Here is a 26722-nt window from a genome sequence, read left to right as displayed (position 1 = left end):
TGATATCCCCTTTAACACCACGCTGATTGTCAAGTAACTGATGGTATTAATTAAATATTGTGGACATTATCACGTAACTTGGAGTTTCTTGGTCCTTTTGCTATAAACTCTGGAGTTTGATGGCTATTCTATTTGACCAATCTTCGGACATCAAGTGCAATAGCGTTAGCCTGTCTGATTTACAACGTCAAGAGTGCATGACCCCATGCTGCTGTTGACAAGTACAATGACTGTTATTCATGTAGAGTAGGGTCCTAGTAGTGGTATAGTAGAGCAAGCGGGTCATACACAGTCGTGACTCATGGAAAATCTCCGCATAGACATACCGCCTCCCTACATCATGTACATTGGCCAGAGTGACTACAACTACAACTGGATGTCTTGTTGTGGAAGGAAACGTGAACATGCCCTGAAGGCCAGTGAAGAACTGATGATGCTTTCATGTTATTGGGTTCTATGCCTGTTTGAATTTGCGAATCAAAATAAATACAAACAAAAAATGTAGACTCGAGCCTACGCTATGTTACATACCATTATGCTAGTGTACTGGATTTAATTAACTAATCTAGCGGAGACCTACGCCATGCAGGTGGATCTTGAAGATCCTGAAGGCCAGGCTTCACAGAAAGATCTTGTACAACCGCGCAACTGAGCTGAGTGAGGGACGATGTATGTATGAATTTTTAATTTTAATTCGCAAGTACACACGGGCTACAAGCCCAATTGCATGGAAGCGAATGTGATAATGAGGTTAATTAAGAAAAAGGGTGGAGGAAGGAGGAGGACGGTAGCAAAGCAACAGGGAGGACAATTTAGCGCAAAATTAACAATTGCACAAATATGAGAGTACCTGAGACCGAGGGTACCTGTGGAGCGATAAAATGCTGAAGGCAAACAGAAGAAAGGAAATCATAAGCCAATACGCGCTAAACTGCGCTTGAGTTATAATGAAGGGGAAAACCGGAGCTCAAGAAAATTATAACATACAGTGTGTCTTTCCCTCAAACCAGTTAATACAAAGTCATAATAAGAATTTAACTGGATGAAGAGTAGCACATGTCATTGTCAATATTTTGTACAAATATACAGTATAGCCATGTCCGCGTCGAAGTGTAACAGCTGTTGATGAGTCCACCAGGAAGCCCTACAGTACGGGCTACACATACCAGTATGTGTAGCCTGTACTGTCTGTAGGGCTCCCTGGAGTCTACAGCTTCGCTTATGCTTCTACATGTAGCTAGCTTGCGTGAGAGGAGAGAAACCAGCGAGGCAGCGAAGGCAGGGTTGATGGGATCGGAATGGTCTAATGCCAGACTGGTTGTTTAACGGAGCTGAGCAACACACACTGTGCTGCATGTGGTACACTTAGCCTGAAGAAGAGCACTGTAGCCTACTGTAGTCTTGAAGAGAACCAGGGAATCTGAACTATTGGCAGTACTAGTACTAGTATTAGTATTAGTATTACTATCATTAGCAAGAGTATAATAACCACTATTGGTATTACTTGACTGAAGTGTGTTTTATGCAGTGCCATACAGTAATACACAGGCATGGCTTTGGAACTGACTTGCGAAACTGCATCATGACTGCTGTGCGTTTGTTTCTTGTAGCTATGTATGTGAATCTCAGCTCTTGTGATCTAGTCTCTCAACACCAAACAGCATGCCAACTTACTTCATCGTTTGTTCATTCCTCGCACATTCAAATGGCACATGCCATTTCACTCGTTGTTGAGTCCAGACCCTTCAGAAGCGCTTGAGGTGCACTTCACCTTTAGCGCAGCAACCACCATATCCATGCACGCTTGTGAAGAGGCCATCAATCGCTTCATTCCAAAGCAGGATTGGAACTGCGGAATTGTTTTACCTCATGCAGACTGGTTGTGTGCATGTGCATGCGATGTAAGTTGTCATGACTGTACGTTCGTTCGTATGTCCATATTCCACATCCGTGTGTACAGCTGTGTGTGTGTGTGTGTGTGTGTGTGTGTGTGTGTGTGTGTGTGTGTGTGTGTGTGTGTGTGTGTGTGTGTGTGTATACCTGTGTCTATGGGATCCACCGCTATACTACAGTATACAATCATCATGATTGTATTGCGTGTTCAATTGATACGAAGCGTCGGCGTGAACCCCTGACTTAGTTCCACCTTGGGGTCCTAGCCTAGCCTAGCGATCACACGCTGCACGCAACGTGTGCACTTCCTTCTTGCGTTCGCGCCCGGAATGTGATTCCGAAACCACCAGATTTCCAGCAACGAGGAAGAAGTCCAAGAAGAAGGGCCGGACATTGACTGCTTGTCAAACCCAGCTCCGTATCGGAGCGTGCAAGCAGTACGTAGACGGCTCAGGTTCTCACAACTATCGTCATTTTCCAGGTAGACCTGGAAGTGGTGAGGAGAACGGGGTGCTAAGAAGCTAAGGTCGTCAGCCTGAACCTACCATGGACCTTCAAATGTTACTCTTGTCCGTGCTGGCATTCGTGGCCGGCATGCGAACAGCGCACGCGAGTTGCCTTGATACGGAAGCAAACTGCTTCGCACCTACGACGAATCAGGCTCCGTTCGCCACTGCCACTGCCACTGAAACATGCGGCATCGAGCTGGGAACGGAAATGTACAGTTTTGGCGGCCTTCAAATCGGAGGTCCCATCCCACCCCAGAGCGGGTTTACGTGTGATGCGTCGCTGCCGAATTTCGCGCACAACGTTACCTCGCTGAACGACGGCAACGTCTCGTCGTGGTGGCAGGGACCGCATAACAGGCGCGTGAACGCCCTGCGACTGAACTGGCCGAATGGGTTCTTCATGACCAGCATCGCGATCGAGCACCGCAGTGTCCGGCCGAGTCGTGCTACGCTGGAGTATTCCACTGACAACGGGCTAACCTGGTCTGTCTACAACTTCTACGCCAGAAATTGCCGGTCGCCGTCCAATGGCTTTCCACTGGTACCAGAAGTCGACATAAACAACTTACCGCAAGATACATCAACAGTATGCTACGAACAGGAGTCAGGAACAAATCCCGAAGACCGTGGACAGGTAACATAATCACAATTGAAGCATGTATGATTGGCGGACACTGGAATGTGTGGTGAACGGCTCGATGGGGCATGGGCTAACGAATCTTTCTTTATCGCTCCTGATTAGATATAATTATTATACTTGTCTTTACCGTATAGGACTCGAGATGAGGTGCTGAAATTGTCTGCTCAGTGTGTCGCAATTCACTTCGTAAATATGCAGTGCCGGTGATAGAAAATGACAATGTACACTTCGCAGTCGCAGCTTGAGGTTGACGTAGAAATTGTCGACAGAGAGCAAAATAATTTCGTCTGCCGGCGAAACTCGCGACCGTCCAATTTCCACCCAAGCAATCTCCCACCCGCTGTGGATTACGAAGTTCTAATCCCACAGTTTGATACCGTTGCGCTGTTTCCCTTAGGCCGGTTAGGGTATTCACACTAGAAAGTAGAATGCCACTGAACAGTTTCAAGGCTGCCCGAAAGGCCCAAAGTAAAACGAAAGGCCCAACATAATTGCAACAAAGGTAACATCCCCCCCCCCCCCACCCTGCCCCAGTGAATCGCGTTCTGTGTGTTTAGTTGTGCATATGGCCCCACTATGGGGTCGGAGCGGTGTCACTGTCATAATCAGTGCAGTAGAATATTATTATCTGGCGCGCTCAGAACATGAGCTTTATCAGGGGTCAAATAATTATTGTAATTCTGCACCCATGTCCTCTCTCTCTGCTAGCATTGCCCAGCTGTTGGCTTGTAAGCTAGGAGTAGACAGTACCGACTAGTAGGTAGGATATTGTGTGTAGCACGTCGGATTTTGTGCAGCTGTGCCAGAATTTCATAGGGTGGATCTACCCAGCAGCAAGGCAATATAGTCCGTAGGGATATTATCCCTGTTCAAAGAGCAAATACAAATACAGTTTCGCACCCCTCGGGGCGCAGCCCTGTCTCCATGAGGTTCGGATGAGAAGAATGTTCGGATAAGGGAGCAGTTACACAGCTATCAAAAACATGCATATTCCCGCATGTTTTCATCTTTTACATTCTCTTTGGCAGTACAACAGGAACTAGGTGCACTCCAGCTCCTCAAAATGACACCATCGTCATACATTTAGGCCTCGTTTACACAACAACGATTGAAAACGTTTTTGTCAAAAACCTTTTCAAAAGAACGCGCTTCCACAGATTTTGATAGGAGCGTGCACACGAGCACGCTGAAAAACGTTTCGAAAACGTTTCAAAACAAAAACGGCCTTCAGAGTGTTTTCCAATCGTTTCCGTTTCGTTCTCGTGTAGACGGTGAAAGCGTTTCACTACAACTGAAAACATGCCGCCGCCAGGCCAACTTATTGCACGTGACCATTGCGCGCCGAAAACGTGTTGCAGTGTACACGCTTATCGTTTTCGTGTGAACAGCAAAAATGTTTCGAAAACGGAATAAAAACGTTTTCAATCGTTGTCGTGTAAACGAGGCCTTAGGGTGCATTCTTATATTCTCTAGCTTCTCGGAGAAGAAGAAAAGAGAAGTCGAAGAAAGTGGTATAATGCAAGAACAGGTCTCCAAGAATTCGGAGATATTTTGCACATGTGAAGCAATATGAAGTGCCACGAATGTAGTACGAACTGTGCGTATGCAAAAAGGGAAATGCGAACACTCATGATCAACACATGCGTTTAACTGTAGTTCGCATGCGCTGATCCCAAACCGCGGGAATCTCCAAGTTTCAACCACCTCTGAAGCTTGGAGAGCTTTGGAGAGCCTCCTGAAATTCGGAGGGGATATAAGAACAGCTCTCGAACTCAAGTTTCCGAGAGTCTCCAACTTTTCCGAGAGGATTAAAGAACGCACCCATAGACTCCAACGTGATGTAGTGCATCGTGTGCATCGCTTGAAATTGAATGGTGCTCCAAGAGTGGGGAAAAATCAGCAAAAACCTCAAAAAAGCAGATAATTTTTTATTGTCCAACGCGCCCAGGCTGCCTGCAAGCCATGCATGCTACCTACGGCTAGTGGTAGTGCTAACTGCAGTACAACTACTTGAAGTACAACAAAACTCATTACTTTAGTACATTACAGACTCAGTGCTCTGCAATGGGAACCAATCAAGACTCTCCCAAGAGTCACATACTCGTACCCCGGCCGGCCAGTGCAGCTAGTGCACTGCACTGGTGTGATGGATTTCATGGAGCAGCACTGCATGCCGCATAACGGATTGCACTGGTGCATTTTGTATGTACGGATGAAAGTGGCACTCACTGGCCCTGGATGTTGTAATAGGCAATGGGCTATGCGGAATGCCACACTGAGAGAGAGAGAGGGGGGGGGGGGGGGGGGTCTGCTATTTATTCATGTACTTGTAGCAAATTTCTCTTGCCACAGCTAGCTGTATTGCATCTGATCTTGTTCTATGATCACTTTCATGGTGGTACTGTAGCATGATCCCATATTCCTGTGATGTCATCTTCAACAGCTACTTGAGAGTTGTACAGTAGTATAGTAGGCAGCATTACACTTGATCCGGATCACTTTGGCTCTCAAGTGTTTCTGTAGCTGAATTATCACAGTGCATGTATCACCCTATGGCTAGGACCTATTAATTTTTGTCACCTAACTAACTTACTTCCTAAGACTAAGAAATAAGATGCCTATTTCAGTGAGTCCATCTAGCTGTGGCATTCCCATGCACAGCATCATTTCACTGGATATTATGCAGATACTAGTAGTACTTGAGAACTTGAGAACTTGGGCTGGTTATCTAAAAGGGGAACCGAGTATTTCCGAGTATTTCTGTTCTGACTGTTTCTTTGGTAGCAAGCTCCCTTCTTATTATCCAGAGTCTGAGGTTGACAAGAAAACTCTATGCATGTTGAATACGATTGTGAAAGAATGGTTAGACTCGTGTAGAGAGCCAAGGATTGATTTATAAGAAGAAATGAGGACCAAGGAACTGCAAATTACACTAAAATATCCACTAACGCCACCAGTTACTTTACAATCAGCTCATGTGATAACATTGCACGAACCGGACTATTTACTGTTGTATACTAGTGTTGAACATCTGTCAATGTCTTAAGACAATAAATCTATATCGACTACATTTCCCTGTCTGTGAATGTGTATGTTCCTCCGTGCTTTTGTGTGTGTGTGTGTGTGTGTGTGTGTGTGTGTGTGTGTGTGTGTGTGTGTGTGTGTGTGTGTGTGTGTGTGTGTGTGTGTGTGTGTGTGTGTGGTGTGTATGAGAGAGTGTGTGTGTGTGTGTGTGTGTGTGTGTGTGGTGTGTGTGTGTGTGTGTGTGTGTGTGTGTGTGTGTGTGTGTGTGTGTGTGTGTGTGTGTGTGTGTGTGTGCGTGTGTGTGTGTGGTGCCCATGTTTCTCTCACTGCGATCAGGTGACCTTCACCCCAGAGTCGCGCATCGGACAGAGTCGCTTCACCAACGTCACGCTGATTGAGAACTATGTGGTGATAACAAATCTACGCTATGACCTCTCCGTGCTCTTTACCCTGTCCGAGGTGCCCGAAAACGCCCGTGGAACGGAGGAGGCAATGCGCTACTACTACGGAGTGTACGAGTGGGTTGTCAACGGAACCTGCCACTGCTATGGCCACTCGAACAACTGTACGGCGCTGGCTGGCGATACACCGGGGGTAAGGCTACATTTATACACTCACATACAATACAGTCAGACCTCGCTTAACCGCCGCACACATCCGTTATCCACAAAAATACCCGGATAGGCGACGGAACCGGATAATCAAACACATACTGTATGCACACATGACATATGCTGGAAATTGGCAACCAACGATTTTCTTCCAGGTCAATCATCAAACCGAGGTGATAACGCAAGCGCGCGTTGCTGGAGCATGACATGTTGCGCTGGAAGTCGTGCAAAATTAAAGCAATCAACAGACAGCAACTGCGAGAGGTATTGCTGGTAGACACACTTCTCTATACAAAGTGCGGAATTGCACTAGTTTGCCGTGTGTACTACCATCCATTCAACAGCACTATAGTCTGTTTCAAAAAGATTTACAATCAGGTTTGGGTCTTAAAAAGTATGAAGATAAGGGAAATTTGGACAACAAAGTACATAGAATGGCTTGTTAGGACACGGCAAATTGTTCTGTGAAGGTTTCGGAACAATTGGATCAGCCGTTAAGGAGTTAGAATTTCGGCCAGGTTTCCGGCCTTTTCCCATGGTTTACAATTTGCCCAGGAAGCCAGTATCGATTTTTTATCAAAACTCACGATTTATCCCTTCCTTTTTGGCCTTGTGGTTATGAATGCTGTCTGCTGACCATGAAGTAATAGTTGTGAGTTCAAATCCCAACCTATCCTCAAGTCAAACTTTTTTTCTTCATTGTTTTGGTGATCAAGCTGGTACAAGACAAAAAAGATGGCTGCACCAAACGACTTGTTGTTGTTGTTGGAGCTCGCGTTTCCTGCCGAACTGACTGACACTTGACTGGCTCACGCCACGTCAACACACCCACAACACTGCAATGGTGTGAGTGAATATGGAAGTCATCGCGCTGTAGCTTTTTGAGATTTATTGTAGTATTTCAAGATCTTCAAGATCGCCAATTTATTTGAATTTAGCAGTCAACGCCGTCTTCTATCAGCGTTCACAAGCGTCTGCTTTCCTCAAAATGTTGTCGAAATCACACGGATAGCTTTGCCAAGTCATGGCCTTGGGAATGAGTCCGTGTCGATGTCGTTTTCGTCACACGGTGAGTAAATTGCATCGCAGCTCAAAGAAACTATTTTGGTCACAAGACGAATTGGGACCCATGCCGCTCGTCAACATTTACAACATTTTCGTTTCGACATGTCCTCTCTGACTCCATTATCGATACGAAGAAGAACTCGTTTGTTGTAAACCAGACGACAGACGTACATGTACATGACTGTATCAACGTGAGTGAATTGTCATTTTTCCTGCTTTCGCGCGGAATATTTCTTCGAGTTCACAGTGAGTTTTTCCAGGCAGCGCTCGAGTGCTCATACGGTAAGACGCCAAACTCCGCGGGCGATCGCCAGGATTGCAAATCTTTTTGAAACGGACTGTAGTATCTACGTTCTCTGCTGAGGAACTCTGTTGGAGCGAAGCAGCTTTCTGGAGGGTCTGGCACATTCAAAATCTGAACCGAAATGTCCTCTGGGTGGTCCTGCGAAGTGTCCTAGCTATCGTGGTCCTGCGAAGTGTCTTAGCTATGGTGGTGATGTGCAAGTGCAATCTGTTGGCAGAGAGCGCATGGTGGATGGTGGATGGTGGATTGGTGGAGTGACTGATACTTGTGTAATGGCCGAGCTTCGTTGGTAACACTTTTCGACCGAATTTGATTTGCCTTAGAAAAAACCTGGCCGGTCAAGCAGAGCTAGCCCTCCAACCTAGTTGCTCTCGTGGCAACCCGGTCTCCCTATGCTGTCCGTACTCTGCCTTGTGTTCTCCTCTCTTTTCTCTCAGTAGTTGTTTTCTCTCTCTTTCTTTCTTTCTTTCTATCTCTCTCACTCTCTCTCTCTTTCTCACTCTCTCTCTCTCTCTCTCTCTCTCTCTCTCTCCCTCTCTCTCTCTCCTCATCCAATAAGCTCTAGCAGTGATGTATCTATGCCACGGGTGTCACAGGGCAGTGAGGAGTGGCACGACCGGGGTCCGGGGATGTCATGCGGGGAAAGCACTCGGATCTTTCGGCCAACAGGGCACGTTTCAGCGTTCTTTCATTGTGCTTATGGATGAATTGTACTGACCGTCAATGCATCCTGGAGGAAAGGTGGTACGACCATGGTGGTACCAGTCTGTACCGTCTGTGACACCCCTGTGTATGTTCTTGCTCTCTGTGTGCGGGCCTCAGTTCCAGTCCGGTTGCAACTGTGCTCACAACACAATGGGAGCAAACTGCGAGCAGTGCCTGCCGCTGTTCAACAACCGCACATGGCTGCCAGGAACGGACACACAGGCAAATGCTTGCGAAGGTAAGGCAGCTTTCCTTCGGATGTGCGGGTGCTGAACTACTGCGTTCGCCGTGTTGTTGAAACCCATCACATGTCCGGTCAGGAAATGTGTGCGGCATGACAAGTGAATACGATAAGAGTCTTGGTTACCCGGCGTCTCACAATGTACTTTTCTCGTTTCCTTGTTTGTTCTGCGCACAGAGTGCAATTGCAACAACCATGCCGTGTCGTGTACGTTCAACGCCGCGCTCGGCCAAGGGGTCTGCAACAACTGTACGGACAACACGGTGGGAAACAACTGTGAGGCCTGCGCGTCTAACTTCTTCGAGAACATGGCCGTGCCGAGGACCGATCCCAACTTCTGCCTGCGTAAGATGAAAGATGCCCCCCCCCCCCACCCTGCACATACTCGCCAGTTAAGAGCACCAACACAATTTAAAGATTCACGTGAGACTCGGTGTTTAGACCGAGTTTCCGCTTCCGTAGGAACACCGCCACCCTCAAAGATCAAGGTGCAGATGCAGCTCCTGAACCAAGACGGGTTGCTACTGACTCTGTCTAAACACTGTGTACCGTGTGTGTGTGTGTGTGTGTGTGTGTGTGTGTGTGTGTGTATGTGTGCGTGTGTGATCTGTTGAACTACACCGCACATCTCTCGGAAGACAGTCACTATGTGGTTGATATAGTCCCGGTCTAGTTGAAATGTTCGGGGCTTCAAATGTTTTGTATCTGCCTATACCTTTCAACTGCTCCGTATTGTACGCCTTCACCAGGTTCCTCAGCGGATTTCCTACCAGACATACATTAAAAATTCCGCATGTGATCAAATATTCATTAGAATTCTCTTAACTTTAATTTAGTTTTAGTTTTATTCCAAACAACACATGGCTAGGGCAGCCAATGACCACTTTGCGTGGCGATTTCAGGGTTTTTTATAGCCAACCATGCCTAGCAAGAAAAAGAAAAAGGAGTCGAAAAGAAAAGGAAAAGAAGAGCAAGAAGCAAATATGGACCAAAATTACGGTCTAAAGCAAGGCTTTCCTGAATGCAGTTTAAGTAGAAGGGCCCTTTGTCTCCTGGTGCAGCAACAGCCACTGCGAGTAGCCCTTGAAAAAGGGGGAAGTGTTGTAATACAGAAGAGGGGGCTCAGTAGCGGGGCTTTCCGTTAAGTTCACTAGCTGCCTCGAGCTAATAAGATATAATGCCTGCGCAGAATTTGTATGTCCAACTATGTATGTCCAGTTATTAAAACTGCTGTACAATGTCAGAAACAATCACACTATTCAATAGTTATTTTCGCGGCTAACGAAATATATTTCCAAACATTGCAAACTGATGCTATCAGGCCATCTAGTCCAGGCATGAAAGGTCGAGAGAGTTGAGTATGGAACTGAAGTCTGAAGAATAAAATTACTGTCACCGCCAGGACACCAACCATGGACCCTCCCTTATGAAACAAAGTGTCCCAAATCGTTATCTAACGAAATAATTTGCGGGTAGTCGTCTTGTTCTATGCAGTGCTAGGTCTTGACCTCTTGTCTATGCTGTGTTTGTTGTCGTGTTTTGTATGAAGCATGCGGCTGTGACCCGATCGGAACGCTGGAGAACACGGCTTGCAACTCCACTGGCCAATGCCAGTGCCAGGCGAACGTGATCAACCGACCGTGCAGCGAGTGCGCGGACGGTTTCTTCAACCTGACGATTGACAACCAGCTGGGATGCGAGCGTTAGTACTGTGCAGTGTCTGCTCTAGGATTGTAGGACAGCCGGGTACACGTGTACCTGGCGCAACCATTTCAACCGGGTCGTAACCGGGTACACATGTACCTGGCGCTGTGTCACCAGCCGAGGCACATGCTTTAACTGGTTGGTTGGTTTATTTTAATTCGGACGATAAACGGGAACTAGGTCCAATGACATAAAGGCGAATGGATAAGCCGCATTTAGAAAAGAGAGGGCAGGAATTAGAAAATTACGAAAGAAGAAGAAGTATCTGATAATCTGACACATACAAGCCATGTGGTCAGTCCTTTCAAAGTTCGAAAGTGTAAAGTACCAACCGGGTCACAGGTGACCCGGTACTATATTTTCAACCGGGTCCAAGCGCCGCCCAACCGGGTGGATTACCCGGCTCACCCGGCGCTGGAGCAGGCACTGCTGTGTGTGCGTTGTACCCTGCTTAGTTATAGACCATCACTGCAAGACGGGGACCAGTTGGGTTCGGAGCGCTGGCATCCTAGATCCTTGATCATGCTTGATGACACGTATAGATCTGTGCAGACAGCTCATTTGTACATGTGTGTAGAAAGTTGAACCGTTCAATTACGTCATTGTTCCAGGTGTTTTGCATGGAGTAGCCTCACCACTGTCACCACTCACCAGCACTTGCTTGCCACTCTGCGATGACATCATTCAATTGCGTCATCGTTTCAGGTGTTTTGCATCTAGGGGTAACACAAGCGCAGGCTTGCCACTCTGCGATGACGTCACTCGCAGAACCCCCTGTAAAAATTGGTATTTAGGGCACCGTGTGCTTGTTACCACGAGCATTGGTGGTACCTGCTTACAGTTCGGACGCAAGATAAAATATCATGTTATCAACTGCAGCACAGACCAAGTACATGTATGTTGTTCTTGACCTGGCTGCTATGACCTTAGCCCAAAGGCCGGCGGGACCGGGTGATATGGCCCTAGCCCTACGACCACCCGGACCGGGTGATATGGCCCTGGCCATACGACCGACCGGACCGGGTGCTATGGCCCTGGCCATACGACGGACCGAACCGGGTGCTATGACCCTAGCCCTGCGACCGCCCGGACCGGGTACTATGGCCCTAGCCCTACGACCGCCCGGACCGGGTGCTACAGCCCTGGCTGGACAGGTTGGCTGGACACTTCAACCCTGAGTTGGTGCTATCTACTGTAGGAGATCGTACTTCAGCTGGCAAGTGTGAAGAAAACTACCAGACCCAAGTACATCCAGGGACCAACATCAATGTGCACTATGCTCTAGCAGCTCAGCACAATCCCAAGTAGGCGTACAGACCCTGGAATGGGACAGACAGACAGACACACACACACACACACACACACACACACACACACACACACACACACACACACACACACACACACACACACACATGCACACACACACACACACACACACACACACACACACACACACACACACACACACACACACATATACACACACACACATGCACACACACACACACACACACCAACCCAGGTACATTGTAACAAACACCAGCTCAGGTGACACTGTTTCAGGACTGAGGTACAAGCACAGACACCAGCACAGACACAAGCACGGGTTCTGGGCAGAAACCTGGAGTACCATGAGGTAGTAGCTGTGTGTCAGACTGTGTCCACGGTGACAAAGAGCCTGAGTGTTGAGCTATGGAGTAACCATGGTAACCATGGTGCACGTACAACTCTTGGTTTGGGGAGCAGGTGCAATGTAAGGTGAATGTCACCGCGGCTTCTGTCATAATGGTTAGCGCATCTTTTTCATATTATCGTGTGTGTGTGTGTGTGTGTGTGTGTGTGTGTTCTCTGTAACTTTGTCCCATCCTGCAGCATGTCTGTGCAACGAAGCCGGCTCGGAAAACCTGATTTGTGACAAGGATAACATTGGCCAGTGCCTGTGCAAAGCCAACGTCCACCAGCGCATGTGTGATCAGTGCATGGTATGCGCTAGTGTGGTGGTTGTTGTGGTTGTTGTTGTGGTTGTTGTTGTTGTTGTTGTTGTTGTTGTTGTTGTTGTTGTTGTTGTTGTTGTTGTTGTTGTTGTTGTTGTTGTTGTTGTTGTTGTTGTTGTTGTTGTTGTTGTTGTTGTTGTTGCTGCTGCTGCTGCTGTTTGTTTGTTTGTTTGTTTTGCACAGGCACCTTAGCCGCTGTATTTGTTCACATGACAGTTTTCTCGTCCTGCTGTATGTGCATGTTGTGGCTAGCATGCGGTATTGAGCACTCTCCAGTTGTGGGGCTTACGACGCTTGTGTACATGTAGTTCTGACCTTGTTCACTTCCTTGTCATTGCACGTACAGCCCGCTTGGTCTGCAAACTGAAATGCAGTACCAGACAATAAACCAACCAATCAATGATACATTCAAAGCATGATGTCTGCAATTTTACTGGCGACAGTAACCATTTGCTGAAACTCTGTGTTTTATGTTTTCACACGTATCATCCATGAATAAGCTATGCCTCGGTAAAGGTCCCTTTGTTTTGTCAGGGTCCGGTTGCACTTGGATTTGAGCACCTGTTGCTTTTTTGGTTGTTGTATGCGTGCCTCCTGTAGGACGGTTTCTTCAACTTGACGGCAGACAATCCGCTGGGTTGCCTGCCATGCGAGTGTGACTGTGGCGGCTCCACAACACCGATCTGTGACAAGCAAACTGGGCAGTGTATGTGTGTTCCTTTCGTCACCGGCCGCCAGTGCACACGTCCAGTAGACCAATACTACTTTCCGGATTTCGACTGGCTGCGCATTGAAATGGAAGACTTCCAGCTACCAATGGTATGTACACGTGATCAGGGTAGTGGCCGCCAGGCATAGTATAGACTGTCCTGTGTCGGATCAGAGTAGTGACCAAGGGATAGCGTCTAGGTGGCCATGAAGTCGAGACCCTAGGTCGGCGGAGCTCCCTAAACCTCACCACCACTGCCACGATTCAGGTTGTGCATGCTTCCCCTAGCTGCATCTCATGTTTGGCATTTTAAAAGTGGTCTTTGTAAAAAATTAAAAAATTAATAAAAATACATCCCTTGTCCAGTACGACTCGAGTAAAGAGTCAGACACGCCACAACAGGGCATGTGCGTACAGAACTCTTTAAAAACGAGACATCCATACCACCGGCGAATCCATGCCGCAAGCATACACAACGATTTTGACGGATAGTATGCGTACAATACCGTGTTGGGTGAGGGCAGTGACAAGAGATAGTGTACCGTGACTTTAGGCATTTATATAGTGCAGCCATCACTGATCACTCCTTTACTTTAGATTTTTCTTGTGTGCATGTTAGGCCACGCTGTTTTTTTCCTATGTTTCGCGTCACCTTATTCGATGAAATCAATGAGGGAGGGCGAAAAAAATAAAAAAAACATCCAAAAAAAACAGTGTACGTGCATTGCATTTGTGACTTTTGTGTACAGTGAAGTGACGCGGCACTGCACTGTTCATGTACATGTACATGTACGTACATTGTCTGTGTATCCCCTCTGCCATGCTTGTGGTCCAAACACAGGCGGCATGATGATTGTGTGACTTGCGGCACAGCTGTACATGACATGTGTGTGAGCTGAGACAACAATCATGTTCCGTTTTTTTTCCTTTTGGGTTACATTTTCCGATTTTCTGGGTTTGCATTAAATTTGTATTGCATTTTCCAAAAAAATTTGTTCCGTTTTTTTTTTCAACTCCGGCTGTGAAATACATGCGCACGGGGGACGCGAAGCACAGATAAAAAACGGTGTGGCCTTACGTTGCACAGTGATAGCATACATGTACTGTGTGGGGACGGTCAAAACAAGGGATAGCATACATGTGCTGTGTGCTGTATGCGGTCAGGGCAGTGGCAAGGGATAGCATACACTGTGTGGGGTCAACAAGGGATAGCATACTGTACTGTGTGGGGTCAGGGCAGGCAAAGGGTTGAAGTGCATGTACCATGGTTGTTGCACTGTTCTAGTAACCCACATGCAGGGACATTGAGGAATCAACGACTTGGAGTTCTTGACTGCAATCCTGTAATGTGTATGTGGGGACAATAATTAACTTCAATTCACTTCCTATTGCATCTTCATACACCGGTCTAGTTCTTTTCATTTCTTTGAAAATGGGCAACAATTTTACACGGCTGAACGTCGTAAATTTACTTCAGTGTATGTTAAATCTTTGATGCCATCTTCATCTGGTCTGTCCATTGCCGGTGTCTGCAAGCATCATGTGGTTGCGTCTGGTCGAAAAATGAACCCACTAGCCCTTTGTATGTTGTGTGTACTGAATATTGGCTCATAACAAAGTATCTTTTTTCCTGTTTATTTTGCAGATGGCAGAAATCATCCGCATGGAGAATCCCTTCCCGGCGAACAACTTCACTGGCCAAGGCGTCGTCAACTTCCCTGCTGGCGCCAATCAAGCGTTATATCCACGACCGACACGGACCATCCCGACGCCCGGCCAATACCAAGGTGTTACATGCCTGCCTACGGTAGGTTGTGCAAGCTGACCAGCGCACCACGTAGACCCATGTCACACGCAGAGCACACGCACACATACACACACAGGGTGTGTGTATGTGTGCGTGCGTGTATGCATACGTGCATGTGTGCATGTGTGTGGGCGTCCGTGCGCGCATGTATGTGTGTGAAGCACTGGGTGCTCTTCTTCCGACACCTTGAACACTGTTCCAGCTGATGTGTATATACTTTGTACAGTAGAATGCCGATTATTCAAACGCCACTTGAAATATCCGAACGATCAATTATCCTAAATGCCTGTTATGGACTGATTTTGAGGGACAAAAATGAGTTTTTGCTAATTTTTCCCAACCGATACACCATTCAAATGACGCACAGGTAGCACTGGTGAAGAGAATGAGAAATGTTGAAAGCATGAGATGATATGTATGCTTTTCGAGAAGGATGTGTAGTCGCTCCATTACCCCTACATACTCCTGATCAAAAAACCCTGGAGACAGCCCTGGGGACAGCGCTGGAGACAGCCCTGGAGACAGCCCCGCGGGTTGCGGATAACCGGCACTCTTCTGTGACGGTGAAACAGGTCTGAGTACAAACTTGCCACTCGTATTCCGTAAACATTACAGTACATCATGGAAGAAAGCAATCGGAGCTTATTGAATGAGTGCAAGGTTCTAGCTAAAGGGGGTAGGGGGTAGGGGGCACCACCCCCTACCCCACCACTCCCCCCTCCCTCCCCCCCTCCTCCCTCCCCCCCTCCCCCCTCCCCCTCCCCCCTCCCCCCTCCCTCCCTTTCCTGGCAATAACATAGAAGTTGTAACGTCATCTTTCTATCCTTCTCACATGTTCTCTGTCCATCGTACACAGGCGACAAACAGCCAAATAAATCCCGCCGTCGATCCATCACAAATTGCACTCACCATAACCGGCCCAGTGACGGTGGATTCGGTAAGCCGTGTGCTGTGTCTAGTAATATTATGACTCCTTTCATTGCCATCATTCATATTGCGCATGCGTAGGAAGTACATCGTCTGTTTTGCCTTGACGGGTTCTGAGTGCGATGCAGAACAATGGCGACGAAGATAAAGAGGAAAGTGTAGGCAAGTTTTATTGTTACTGTTACTCCCGGCCTACTGACTACTGCAAGTACAGTAGAACGTGTGACTAACGACCACCCCTTGGAGCCAGGGAAAGCGGTCTTTAGTGGCAGGTGGTCCTTAGTTAGAGGTTTGCGCTGCACAACCATAATACAGTCAACTTCGCTAATAACGACTGCGGATATAACGACAATTCGCGAATAACGACAGAATTTCCATGCCCAGAGCAAAGTCCCATCCCACTGGAATACATATAATGAGACTTCGGGTATAACGACACTTCGCGAATAAGGACACCTTTTTGATGCCCCGCCGAGTGTCGTTATAAGCGAAGTTGACTGTATATGAATGTGACACCGTCCGTGCCTGGCGAAGTGGCCTGTAGTACCAGGCTGGTCGCTAGTCACGGTGGTCTGTAGTACCAGGCTGGTCGCTAGTCACGGTGGTCTGTAGTACCAGGCTGGTCGCTAGTCACGGTGGTCTGTAGTACCAGGCTGATCGCTAGTCACGGTGGTCTGTAGTACCAGGCTGGTCGCTAGTCACGGTGGTCTTTAGTTACAGGCTTTACTGTAATTCTTTTCTACGTATCGTGATGTCGAAAGTCAGTTTGGAGCCTTTCGACGGCTGTGAAGTGCGGGAAGTTTAACCCTCTGTGATAATTCTCGTTGCCACCAGTATTAGCTGATCTAGCTAAACTTTCTCTTCGCCGAGCAGTCTCAGAAGACTCTCTTGCCGAGCACTCTCAGAAGACTCTCTTGCAGTTTCATGGAGTTAACTAGATGTACTATTGAACTCAAGACTAACTCCTTAATAAAAATCTGCCATGTGTGTATGTGTGTGTGTGTGAGCGCGCGCGTGTCTGCATGTGCGTGCGTGGGTGCATTTGTGCATGCGTGCATGTGTGTATGTGCGTGTGTGTGTGTGTGTGTGTGTGTGTGTGTGTGTGTGTGTGTGTGTGTGTGTGTGTGTGTGTGCATGTGTGTGTGCATGTGTGTGTGCGTGTATGTGTATGTGTGTCACTGTGTGATTTTCACTTCTTCCCTCCAATGCACATTGTCCAGTGCACCCTTCATGTGTCACCTAACCTCTTCATAGGCACGTGCCTAGTTGGTGACATCTTCCTTCCCACATTTAGCCAGCCAACTCTGGATCTCCTTACATTGTGCCAAAACCATCGCATCTCTCAGCTGACTTCGTGTGAGCAGGCGTTTGATCCACGCTGCGAGTCCATCACCTTCACCACCATGATGGATCTGTGGGAAAGCGCCCTGCGTACGTACCACTCTCTGACTGCTGCTGCTGCCATGGTTTTGTGCTGAGCTTGGCTTGACTTGGAATACTAGCAAATTATCATGGTTTTGATGAACATAGTGGGATTGTTTGAACTGTCTTTGTCTCCACTGCACTATCTAACTCACAACCGCATCCTCTTGCTCAAGTGAACCATGTTGCAAACAGGTACAACTGTTGCTAAATAATGTTTTTGAACTCCATGGCATCACCGATTGGGTGGGCATACATCCCAATCGAAAAATCTGAGGCGGTTATGGTGGAACGGGCAAGGGGGGGGGGGGCATAGTGCTTATGGTCTACACATAGTGTGTGTGTGTGTGTGTGCGTGTGTGTGTGTGTGTGTGTGTGTGTGTGTGTGTGTGTGTGTGTGTGTGTGTGTGTGCGTGTGTGTTCGTGTTATGCCCAAGACAACTGCTCATCAGATGCATGTGGGTGCGCGTGCGTGCGTGTTTTGTTGTTGTGTGTGTGTGTGGGGGGGGGGTTCGTGTGCCTGTGTGCTTGTGTGCTTGTGTGTATATGTGTGTGTGTACCTTGTCCACGCCCGCTTACTGAGGTGTGGTGCGCTCATAAGTTAGATCGTTTCCAAATCCACCCAGAGCGGTTTGGAGATTTCAGGGGTGTGGGCCGTTGGGCGGTTCAATAGCCAATTGAGTCATCTTTCCAAGATTCCTTTTGAGTCCTTGTGCACCGCCCGTATAACAGAACACACAACAATAGAGTTGCATAGCCTGTGGCTGGCAATGGTGAAGTGTGTGTTTTCATGTGTGTGTGTGTGTGTGTTTGTGTGTGTGTGTGTGTGTGTGTGCGTGTGTGTGTGTGTGTGTGTGTGTTTGTATACATACAGCTTGCACCTGTGACGGTGTTGGCTCATCCAATAACACGTGCAAACAGTACGGTGGCCAGTGTTTCTGCCAGCCCAACGTCCAAGGCAGAACGTGTGACGAGTGCGTGCCTGGCTTCTTTGGATTCAGCAACACTGGATGTCAACGTGAGTAGTGCGTGCTGGTGTGTACTGGTGTGTACTGGTGTGTACTGGTGTGTACTGGTGTGTACTGGTGTGTACTGGTGTGTACTGGTGTGTACTGGTGTGTACTGGTGTGTACTAGCGTGTACTGGTGTGTACTGGTGTGTACTGGTGTGTGCGTAGACCACGGGCTTCTGCAGTCCTGGCAACTGAAATCTGACCCCTGTAGTGGTGCGCTCGCACTGCACCAACACAGCACGCGACCACACCAGCCGCAAACCATGGACTGTGCATGCTCATGTATATCTCAACTTCTGTACTGTACCAATGACGTATGTGCGGTCTTGCAGCAGAAACAATGAGGAGATGCGAAATCCAGTGTTACCCGGCATGTAACTGTTACGCAGTAGTACACAGCCGTACGCAAAACCAGAAGATGAATGCCAAGCAGTGATCTTTAAAACGCTTTGCTGGCTTATGTATCTGCCCCTTTGTTGTTCACAGCATGCGAGTGTGTGGTGGAAGGTAGAGTTGATAATCTCTGTAGCCCAACGGACGGACAGTGTAACTGCTTGCCCAACGTTGCTGAACGGGACTGCCGCCGATGCGAGACCAACTTCTTCGACTTCGGCAATGCAGCTGGTGAGGTTAAATCGTTGCTCTGCGTGTTTTTGCAGATGACACACTTTATAATGACGTATGCAATGAATCAGTGTAGTAGTAAAAAACACCAAACGTACACCTCAGACATGTTTCAGTTATCAGTGCTGGGGTAGGCTACATATGAACAAACGTCCTTGAGATTTCCAACTACATGATATGTAGCTGGAAATCTCAATACACTGTATTAAGTTCCCATAGCGACCCCGTCCCTCACACAGGTAAGTCAATAAGTGAGGCATCTAGGGATTGAGGAGTGCTGATTTCGAAGCAACTGGTTGAAGCTCAAAGTAGAGCTGCTGTTAGCTCAAGTTAGAATAAAGGAGGAACGGAGTGTCTCAGCTTCCTCGGACCAAGACCATTCGATTTAGCACCCCGAAGACTACAACTGGTGAAAATCTGATTTTAGGCTTAACTCCCCTTGAGTGAGGTGGGTCGGGAGGGGTGGTGGGAAAAGAAAATTCCTGAACCAAGATCTTTTGTATGGAAAGACACAGCAGGGCAAGTGGAGAGAGATTGCTCTGCTGGAGGTGCGGATGCATGCCAATTCCAGTGGTGATGTTCTGTGTCGGTCACGGCCACACTGCGGCAATCGTGTACATGTGCATCTGTTGCCTGTTCTAGGTTGCTCACCGTGCGAATGCAATCCTGACTTCAGCACTAGTCTCCAGTGCAACAACACGGGCGTGTGCACATGCTTGCCCGGCGTCGGCGGGGAAAAGTGCACCGAATGCTTGCCGGGATTCCACTCCATCATGGTATGTGCTGTGCAGCGTGTAGAATGCGGCGTGAAACGGTAGCGTATACTAGTGTATACTGCACATCACATACTTGTGTACAAATTACACTGTAATACACACACTTGAAAGAAGGAATCAAAAGCGTTTTTGCAGTAACTCTGAGTTTCATGGTTTTAACCGATCATCAGACACCAACCACACTACTAGCTTTCTTTTTTCGTTTTTCAACAAAGAACACAAACCCGGCTCGAGACAAAAATAAGAACAAGAAAGATAACAAAGTTGCATGCAGGGAGAACGAAGAAACGACTAGAACACAGAAGTTGTGGGTTCACAGCTGTAGTAGCTGTACTATGCTCTGCACGTTGGTGTATTGAGCACTGTCACGAGCTCGGAGCAACCGCAACTCTCTCAGAGTGTGTACAGATTATTTGTGTACAGTAGCACTGCACACTGCACCACACTGCGCACTGCAAACCACACTGCACACTGCACACTGCACACTGCACACTGCACACTGCACACTGCACACTGCACACTGCACCACACTGCACACTGCACACTGCACACTGCACACTGCACCACACTGCACACTGCACCACACTGCACACTGCACACTGCACACTGCACACTGCACACTGCACACTGCACCACACTACACACTGCACACTGCACACTGCACACTGCACACTGCACACTGCACCACACTGCACCACACTGCACACTGCACACTGCACACTGCACACTGCACACTGCACACTGCACCACACTGCACCACACTGCACACTGCACACTGCACACTGCACACTGCACACTGCACACTGCACACTGCACACTGCACACTGCACACTGCACACTGCACACTGCACACTGCACACTGCACACTGCACACTGCACCACACTGCACACTGCACACTGCACACTGCACACTGCAAACCACACTACTAACTACATTGTTGTATGGTGTCGCCATGGCAATGCCGGACTACAAAGGTTTTGCACCAGTACGCTTGTATAATTATGTTGATCACAAAAGCACACACCACCATCCAAGACAGTCTCTTGGCTGCAATTATCTGAATTCAGAGTTTCTTAAGAAAAGGAGGGGGGGGGGCTTGTCAACTGACAACCGCTCTCTTCAGTTGCTATTCACACTCAGCTCATGTGCTGCCGATGAAAAATTCTTTATTGTGATGTCGAAAAATTATGACGTTTCGGGCCAGTCACCCATCGTCAGAATACTGTTTCCAATATCCAAATTATCTTGCCAGGCCCATCTTCAGGAATGAAAGTCCCATACGAATGATATGTACACAGTCATGGTTTGCTGGCAGTTCTCTTCCCTGACTGCTATCAGTTAATTGGAAGTTCTCCCTATTCTTACCAAGGATATTGCTATTAAATCTGAGAAAGAGATGTCACATTGTCCGAGACACAACACTAGAGCTGTTCTGTATGTCCTCTCCTCTCAGTGGCTCACACATACCTGTAGGTATGGTGCTGTTTGGTTGCTGATACTCACGTCCCTGGCTGCTATCATTGAACTTGAAGTTCTCCCAATCCTTACCAAGGTTATTGTTATTACCTGACACTTTGAAATGATGTCACATCAGGAGCGGATGGATCCCGGAGGAGTTCCAGGAGTCCGCAGAACCCCCTACATTTCGTAAATGTACTAATGGAAACCATATGCATTGTACATAATATACATGACCGCATCCGCTATTCAGTTTTTATTAACCTGGACCCCCCCCCCCCCCCCCCCCCCTGTAGAGATCGCTGGATCTGCCCCTGCACATTGTGAGATGTAGCACTGGAGCTCCTTTGTATGTCCCGGTCTCACATATGATCTGTATGTACGTCGGTATTGTTTGGTTGAGTGCAGCCCGGCATTGGATGCACTCCATGCACGTGCGACCTGCGCGGCACTCAGGAAGGACGTACGTGCGACAACGTCACGGGACTGTGTCCATGCAAGGAGAACACGATGAACGCAAACTGCTCAGAATGCCGGCCAGGTACGGGGTAGGACCGTTAAGTACTGCCAGAGCGCCCCGTCTCGCGAGAGCGCCCCACCTTGATTTTACAGCCAGGGAAAGGAAAATCGTATAGCAGAGTGCAACGAAGTTTGTACGGTGTGAGAACCTTAGTGTACTAAGGTCACACTTAGCCTGAGGTTGTTGGGTGGATCTCGTGTCCGCTCGAAGGTAAATTGAGTACGGATTGACTGCACAACGTGTAATGTGTGTACAAGGTTCGTGTCGTATGACCTACAGACAGGAAACCACCTCCACAATACGACCAGGAAGGGACGAGATGGTGGGGCGCTCTGGCAGTGCTATACGGTAGTAGAAGTAGTATTAAATTTTATTATTTTACTGGGGCAATCCGGCCACAGACTATAAGTCTTTCTTCAGGGTATGATCCCAGGTAAGTACTGTCATCACACACCCTGTTGACGTGCACATTAGATGTGAGGCTACTGGCCTCACCCGAGGCTTACATTGGAAATGTTTGTGTATTACTAATATCTCAACCACATATTGGCAGCCTTACGATGAGCCAGGAGATGTTGAATAATAAATAAATAAATAAAAAACAGCTCGAAAAGCATGTTTGAGTAGCCCTTATGCTCTCTAAGACTTAAGAGATTTGGGTGGTCAGTGTCTACACCGGTGTTTTCCTACCATACTGTGCTGTGCATGCATGGACACTAGTGTTGGGCGTGTGGACGCAAGCCTCCACCACTCCTGCCCTCATCGGGGTTTGGTGCTTGTTGGATCGAAATATTCCTGTAAGGAACGGTCAGTTCAGCGTGCAAGCAAGGCTTGAGCTGCCTGCGAGATACTCTGCTACATACAGTCAACTTCGCTAATAACGACTGCGGATGTAACGACAATTCGCGAATAACGACAGAATTTCCATGTCCAGAGCAAAGTCCCATCCAACCTGTATACATACAATGGGACTTCGGGTATAACGACACTTCGCGAATAAGGACACTTTTCTGATGCCCCGCCGAGTGTCGTTATACGCGAAATTGACTGTATACATAAACGTGCCTTCTTGCTACACTGTGACCAGCGGTGTATATGTGACTGTCACAGAAACTGCTGTTGTGACGTATGTGATGTCAAACCGTTTGCACTGCTCCTTCTGTTGATGCCACTGCTATTTGCCAGGAACTTACGGCTTGAGTTTCACCGCTCCTCAAGGCTGTTTTGACTGCCTGTGTTCGAACAAGTCGTCGGAGTGCATGGCCGCATCCGGCTACCGCCTTAGCACGTTTGTTGAGAATTTCGAGAACGATGTGGCTGGATTTGTGGCAAGCGACCCAAGCGTGGGTATTGCTCAGAATACGGGTGACGGGTGAGCCTTGTCTATGTGTGCATGACTATTATGCTTCCTCGATGTGTGAAGACTGGGTCTCGTGATGCCAATCGTAGCTGTGAAAAGAGATTCGGCTGGACAAAGTTTTAACTGTCCTTCACTGGTTTCTCAACTTTGTACTTTTGGTACATACAGCATTGGCTGGGAACCTGAGATGTTTGGTCGGGGAGGGGAGAGGGGGAGGGGGAGGGGAGGGGGGGGGGGGTTGAATGCACCTTACCTCCACTACTGCTTGGTTAGTACAGGTCCTCCCTCATTATAACGAGTCCGGTTAGTACATAAACCCCGTTAGTAAATAGAAATCTGAAATCCCCTGGCGAAACGTGGTCTATACAACTGTTTACAGGTCCGGTTACAACATAATCCGTTAGTACATAAAATCCGTTATAACGACCCTTTGCCCAGGTCCTGGAGTGCCAAACCCTCAGTATAAGATAATATTGACCATGCAGGACCAAGGCCAAAACATGTAGGATAAAGCAGAACGAGGAAGCGTATGATGTCTATGTATTCGTGAATATGGACGATCCTTTGCATCCAAGGAAGAGTTATGTTGGAGATTTTCAATTATCTTATAACGAGTTGAAGCATCGATAATTTATGTTGTATCGAGGGTAGCCCCGGTAAGTACGAAGTAGTGCCTATTTCACCTTTAGCTGCAAGTCCTGCTACAAGATAAGTCTCGTTATAAGATAACTTTTTCGATGGCCCAGAGATTATCTACTAACGAGGGAGGACCTGTAGCTTGGATGGTTCAGATAGAGCGAATGTATCTTTTGAGTTTTGATATTTCTGAGCCACCCGAGTTACACATAGGTTGTATGCTGCTTTGCTGCTTCGAGCTGTAGCTAAACCCATTAGACCGTTATCACACTGCGTTTGTTTGAGTCGCGTTTGCGTCTGCGTTTGCGTTTGAGACTGGAAAACGCAAGACGTGCTATCATACTATACTTGTGATTTTCAGCGTTTGCGTCAAAATCTGTGCACGCGGGAAAATACAAAAATGTGGGGAATCGATCTCCAGGTGGCCGTGGATGCTGAATTAATTATTTTCCTGAGATCGAAAAGTGTTCTGTTTCTGCTCCTATGTCCTTTGTCAGTGGTGCTGGGGGAATGGGAGTCGATGGGAAGACTGCAGCCGTTGCGTTGCCTGTGTTGGGGTGGCAGTTCCGTTGTTGAGGCACATCGTCCAGCTAGGCTAGCCGTCGCCAACTAGTCAGCGCAACCTCAGCCAGGAGTTCGCATCAGCTCCATGCCTCGCGAATCCAAAATCAATCAATCAGTACAATGTCATGTAGTAGAAGTACCCTCGCCGGCCTCAGCAACTAGATGGAAATGAAGATTTGAAAAGCACACTTGAGAATCATTTGAAAACACTCAAAAACAATGCAGGAAGTGCTGCGATAAAGAAAGTCCGATCTGCGTTTACACGATTTGGTTTTGACTACCCCCCCCCCCCCCCTGGTTTGCGTCTGCGTCTGCGGCTGTGCGTCTGGAAACCAACGCGCTCGCGATAACATCACATGATGGCATTTCCTAGGCGACCGTCAAAAACCGAAGAAAACGCAGACGCAAACGCGACTTTTGAACGCAGTGTGATAAGGGCCTTACTTTTGTCAAGTGCATGTATCTTACCGGTCTCGTCATCGTCAATTGACAGTCATCAGTCAACATTCCTTACGTTGAACATTGTGACCCTTCCCCCGCCATCATTGTGAGAACTGGCTTGTACTCATTTTCGTTGCGCTCGCCTTCCCCTCTTTGGTCTCTCCTTAATAACTGGGAACCTTCCTGAGTTGGAAGGCCATAGGTTTGCGCTCTGGAGATGTGTTTCAGCTCGGTGTCAGGCCGTTGAATGTCTCAGTGCTCTGTCAGTTTCGAGTTGTGCCCAGTTGTCATCCTTTATGACGGTGTAGCAATACAGCGGTGGACCGAGTCACTTACTTGTATGTCTCATATGCATGTGTCCCTGTCTCATATGCATGTGTCCCTGTCTCATATGCATGTGTCCCTGTCTCATATGCATGTGTCCCTGTCTCATTGCATGTGTCCCTGTCTCATATGCATGTGTCCCTGTCTCATATGCATGTGTCCCTGTCTCATATGCATGTGTCCCTGTCCTTTACACAGAAGTATGCTGTGTGCTATGTGGCCCTCTGTGCAGCGAAACATTCATCACATCCCTGATAACTAACCTCTTCCCACCACTCAATCCGGACATTTTCTATAATGCCGGTGCCGGTGAATTCTTGGGAGACTTATCTCGATCCTTGGGCCACCGTCTGACGTTCACACTTCTCGTGCAAATTAGCACTGGTGCACCGAACGAAGTGATCGTTCCCTTACCAGCAGGTACACTGATTGATGTGCTACGCATCGAAACCGACCTTCCTGGAGTGTCCCCTATCGTTGCTGCCATAGAGGCGCCTATGGTTGATACTGCAGCTGAAATCTCCGTGAGTGGTAGCCATCTGCGGGAAAAGTTTGGATGCATGCGTGTACATAATTATGTGTGTGTATATGTGTGCATGTATGTGCGTGTGTGTGTGTGTGTGTGTGTGTGTGTGTGTGTGTGTGTGTGTGTGTGTTGTGTGTATGTGTGTGTGTGCATGCATCTGTGTATGCATCTGTGTATGTTTGCCCGTGTGTGTATGGGGGGGGGGGTATGGTGTATGGCGATATAAGATGAGTAACTATTAGTAGAATACAACAATCGCTCCTCCTTCTGACAGCTGTTTCACCTACTAAAGGGTTAGGCTCGTCAGAGAAGGTGATGCTGAATAGGATAGTGTAAATGACATGACACATATTTATACACATAGCAATAATGACACAAAGGTGCAAGTGCGAGAAAACTCAATAAGCGTGACATGTAGTGCGACAACATCGCAGTGTCATTATTGCTATGTGAAGAGGTCATGCATTTTTGCTGTTTACAAATATGTATGCAGTATATTATTATGTATGGGCGCAACTCCTTTGTACCGTAGTGTTGAGTTGTATAGTGAGTGGAGGTCGTTGTTTGTTTGTGTGGAATCTGGTTTTGGACGTAGTCGCTGAGGTAAGTTCTCTCAGCTCAGGTGAGTGCTGCACCTTTACTCTACCGACGGTGCACTCTGCATAGTCTCACTCTCTCACGGTTCCGTGTAGTGCATTCAAGTTGTCGCTGGCTTCTGATCGAAAGGACGCCAGTGGCAAGATGCATTGCATCGAATCTAGAGAGAGTCGGTGCATGCCAATGCAGGGTGCACCGTAGGTACGGTAAAGGTGGACCCAGTTAATAATACCCAATACAATCCCGCGCGGGATTGTATTGGGTATTATTTCCCGGTCAGCAAGGCTGCTGATTGGCTGAAACAGGGATTTCGTACCGTACCATG

The 26722-nt window shown here is 47.8% G+C and overlaps 1 protein-coding gene across 1 annotated transcript in view; it reads left to right on the top strand.

The window, feature by feature from the left end:
• The first annotated feature begins 2182 nt into the window (after positions 1 to 2182).
• The window catches only part of LOC135817215 (laminin subunit alpha-2-like), a 40068-nt gene continuing 15528 nt past the window's right edge, over positions 2183 to 26722 (top strand). Inside the window, exons 1-16 of the mRNA XM_065330344.1 lie at positions 2183 to 3036; positions 6403 to 6660; positions 8869 to 8989; positions 9170 to 9337; positions 10542 to 10694; positions 12572 to 12681; positions 13294 to 13512; positions 15048 to 15209; positions 16066 to 16146; positions 17357 to 17567; positions 18433 to 18576; positions 19057 to 19194; positions 19837 to 19970; positions 21838 to 21970; positions 23135 to 23321; positions 25507 to 25798. Coding sequence (XP_065186416.1) covers positions 2440 to 3036; positions 6403 to 6660; positions 8869 to 8989; positions 9170 to 9337; positions 10542 to 10694; positions 12572 to 12681; positions 13294 to 13512; positions 15048 to 15209; positions 16066 to 16146; positions 17357 to 17567; positions 18433 to 18576; positions 19057 to 19194; positions 19837 to 19970; positions 21838 to 21970; positions 23135 to 23321; positions 25507 to 25798 — 3108 coding nt within the window. The 5' untranslated portion in view covers positions 2183 to 2439. The remainder of the gene's footprint in view (positions 3037 to 6402; positions 6661 to 8868; positions 8990 to 9169; positions 9338 to 10541; positions 10695 to 12571; positions 12682 to 13293; positions 13513 to 15047; positions 15210 to 16065; positions 16147 to 17356; positions 17568 to 18432; positions 18577 to 19056; positions 19195 to 19836; positions 19971 to 21837; positions 21971 to 23134; positions 23322 to 25506; positions 25799 to 26722) is intronic.

The sequence above is a fragment of the Sycon ciliatum genome, chromosome 5, assembly GCF_964019385.1.
Source record: "Sycon ciliatum chromosome 5, ocSycCili1.1, whole genome shotgun sequence".
NCBI classification, from domain to species: Eukaryota; Metazoa; Porifera; class Calcarea; order Leucosolenida; family Sycettidae; genus Sycon; species Sycon ciliatum.
This window is presented reverse-complemented; position numbering and strand designations above follow the sequence as displayed.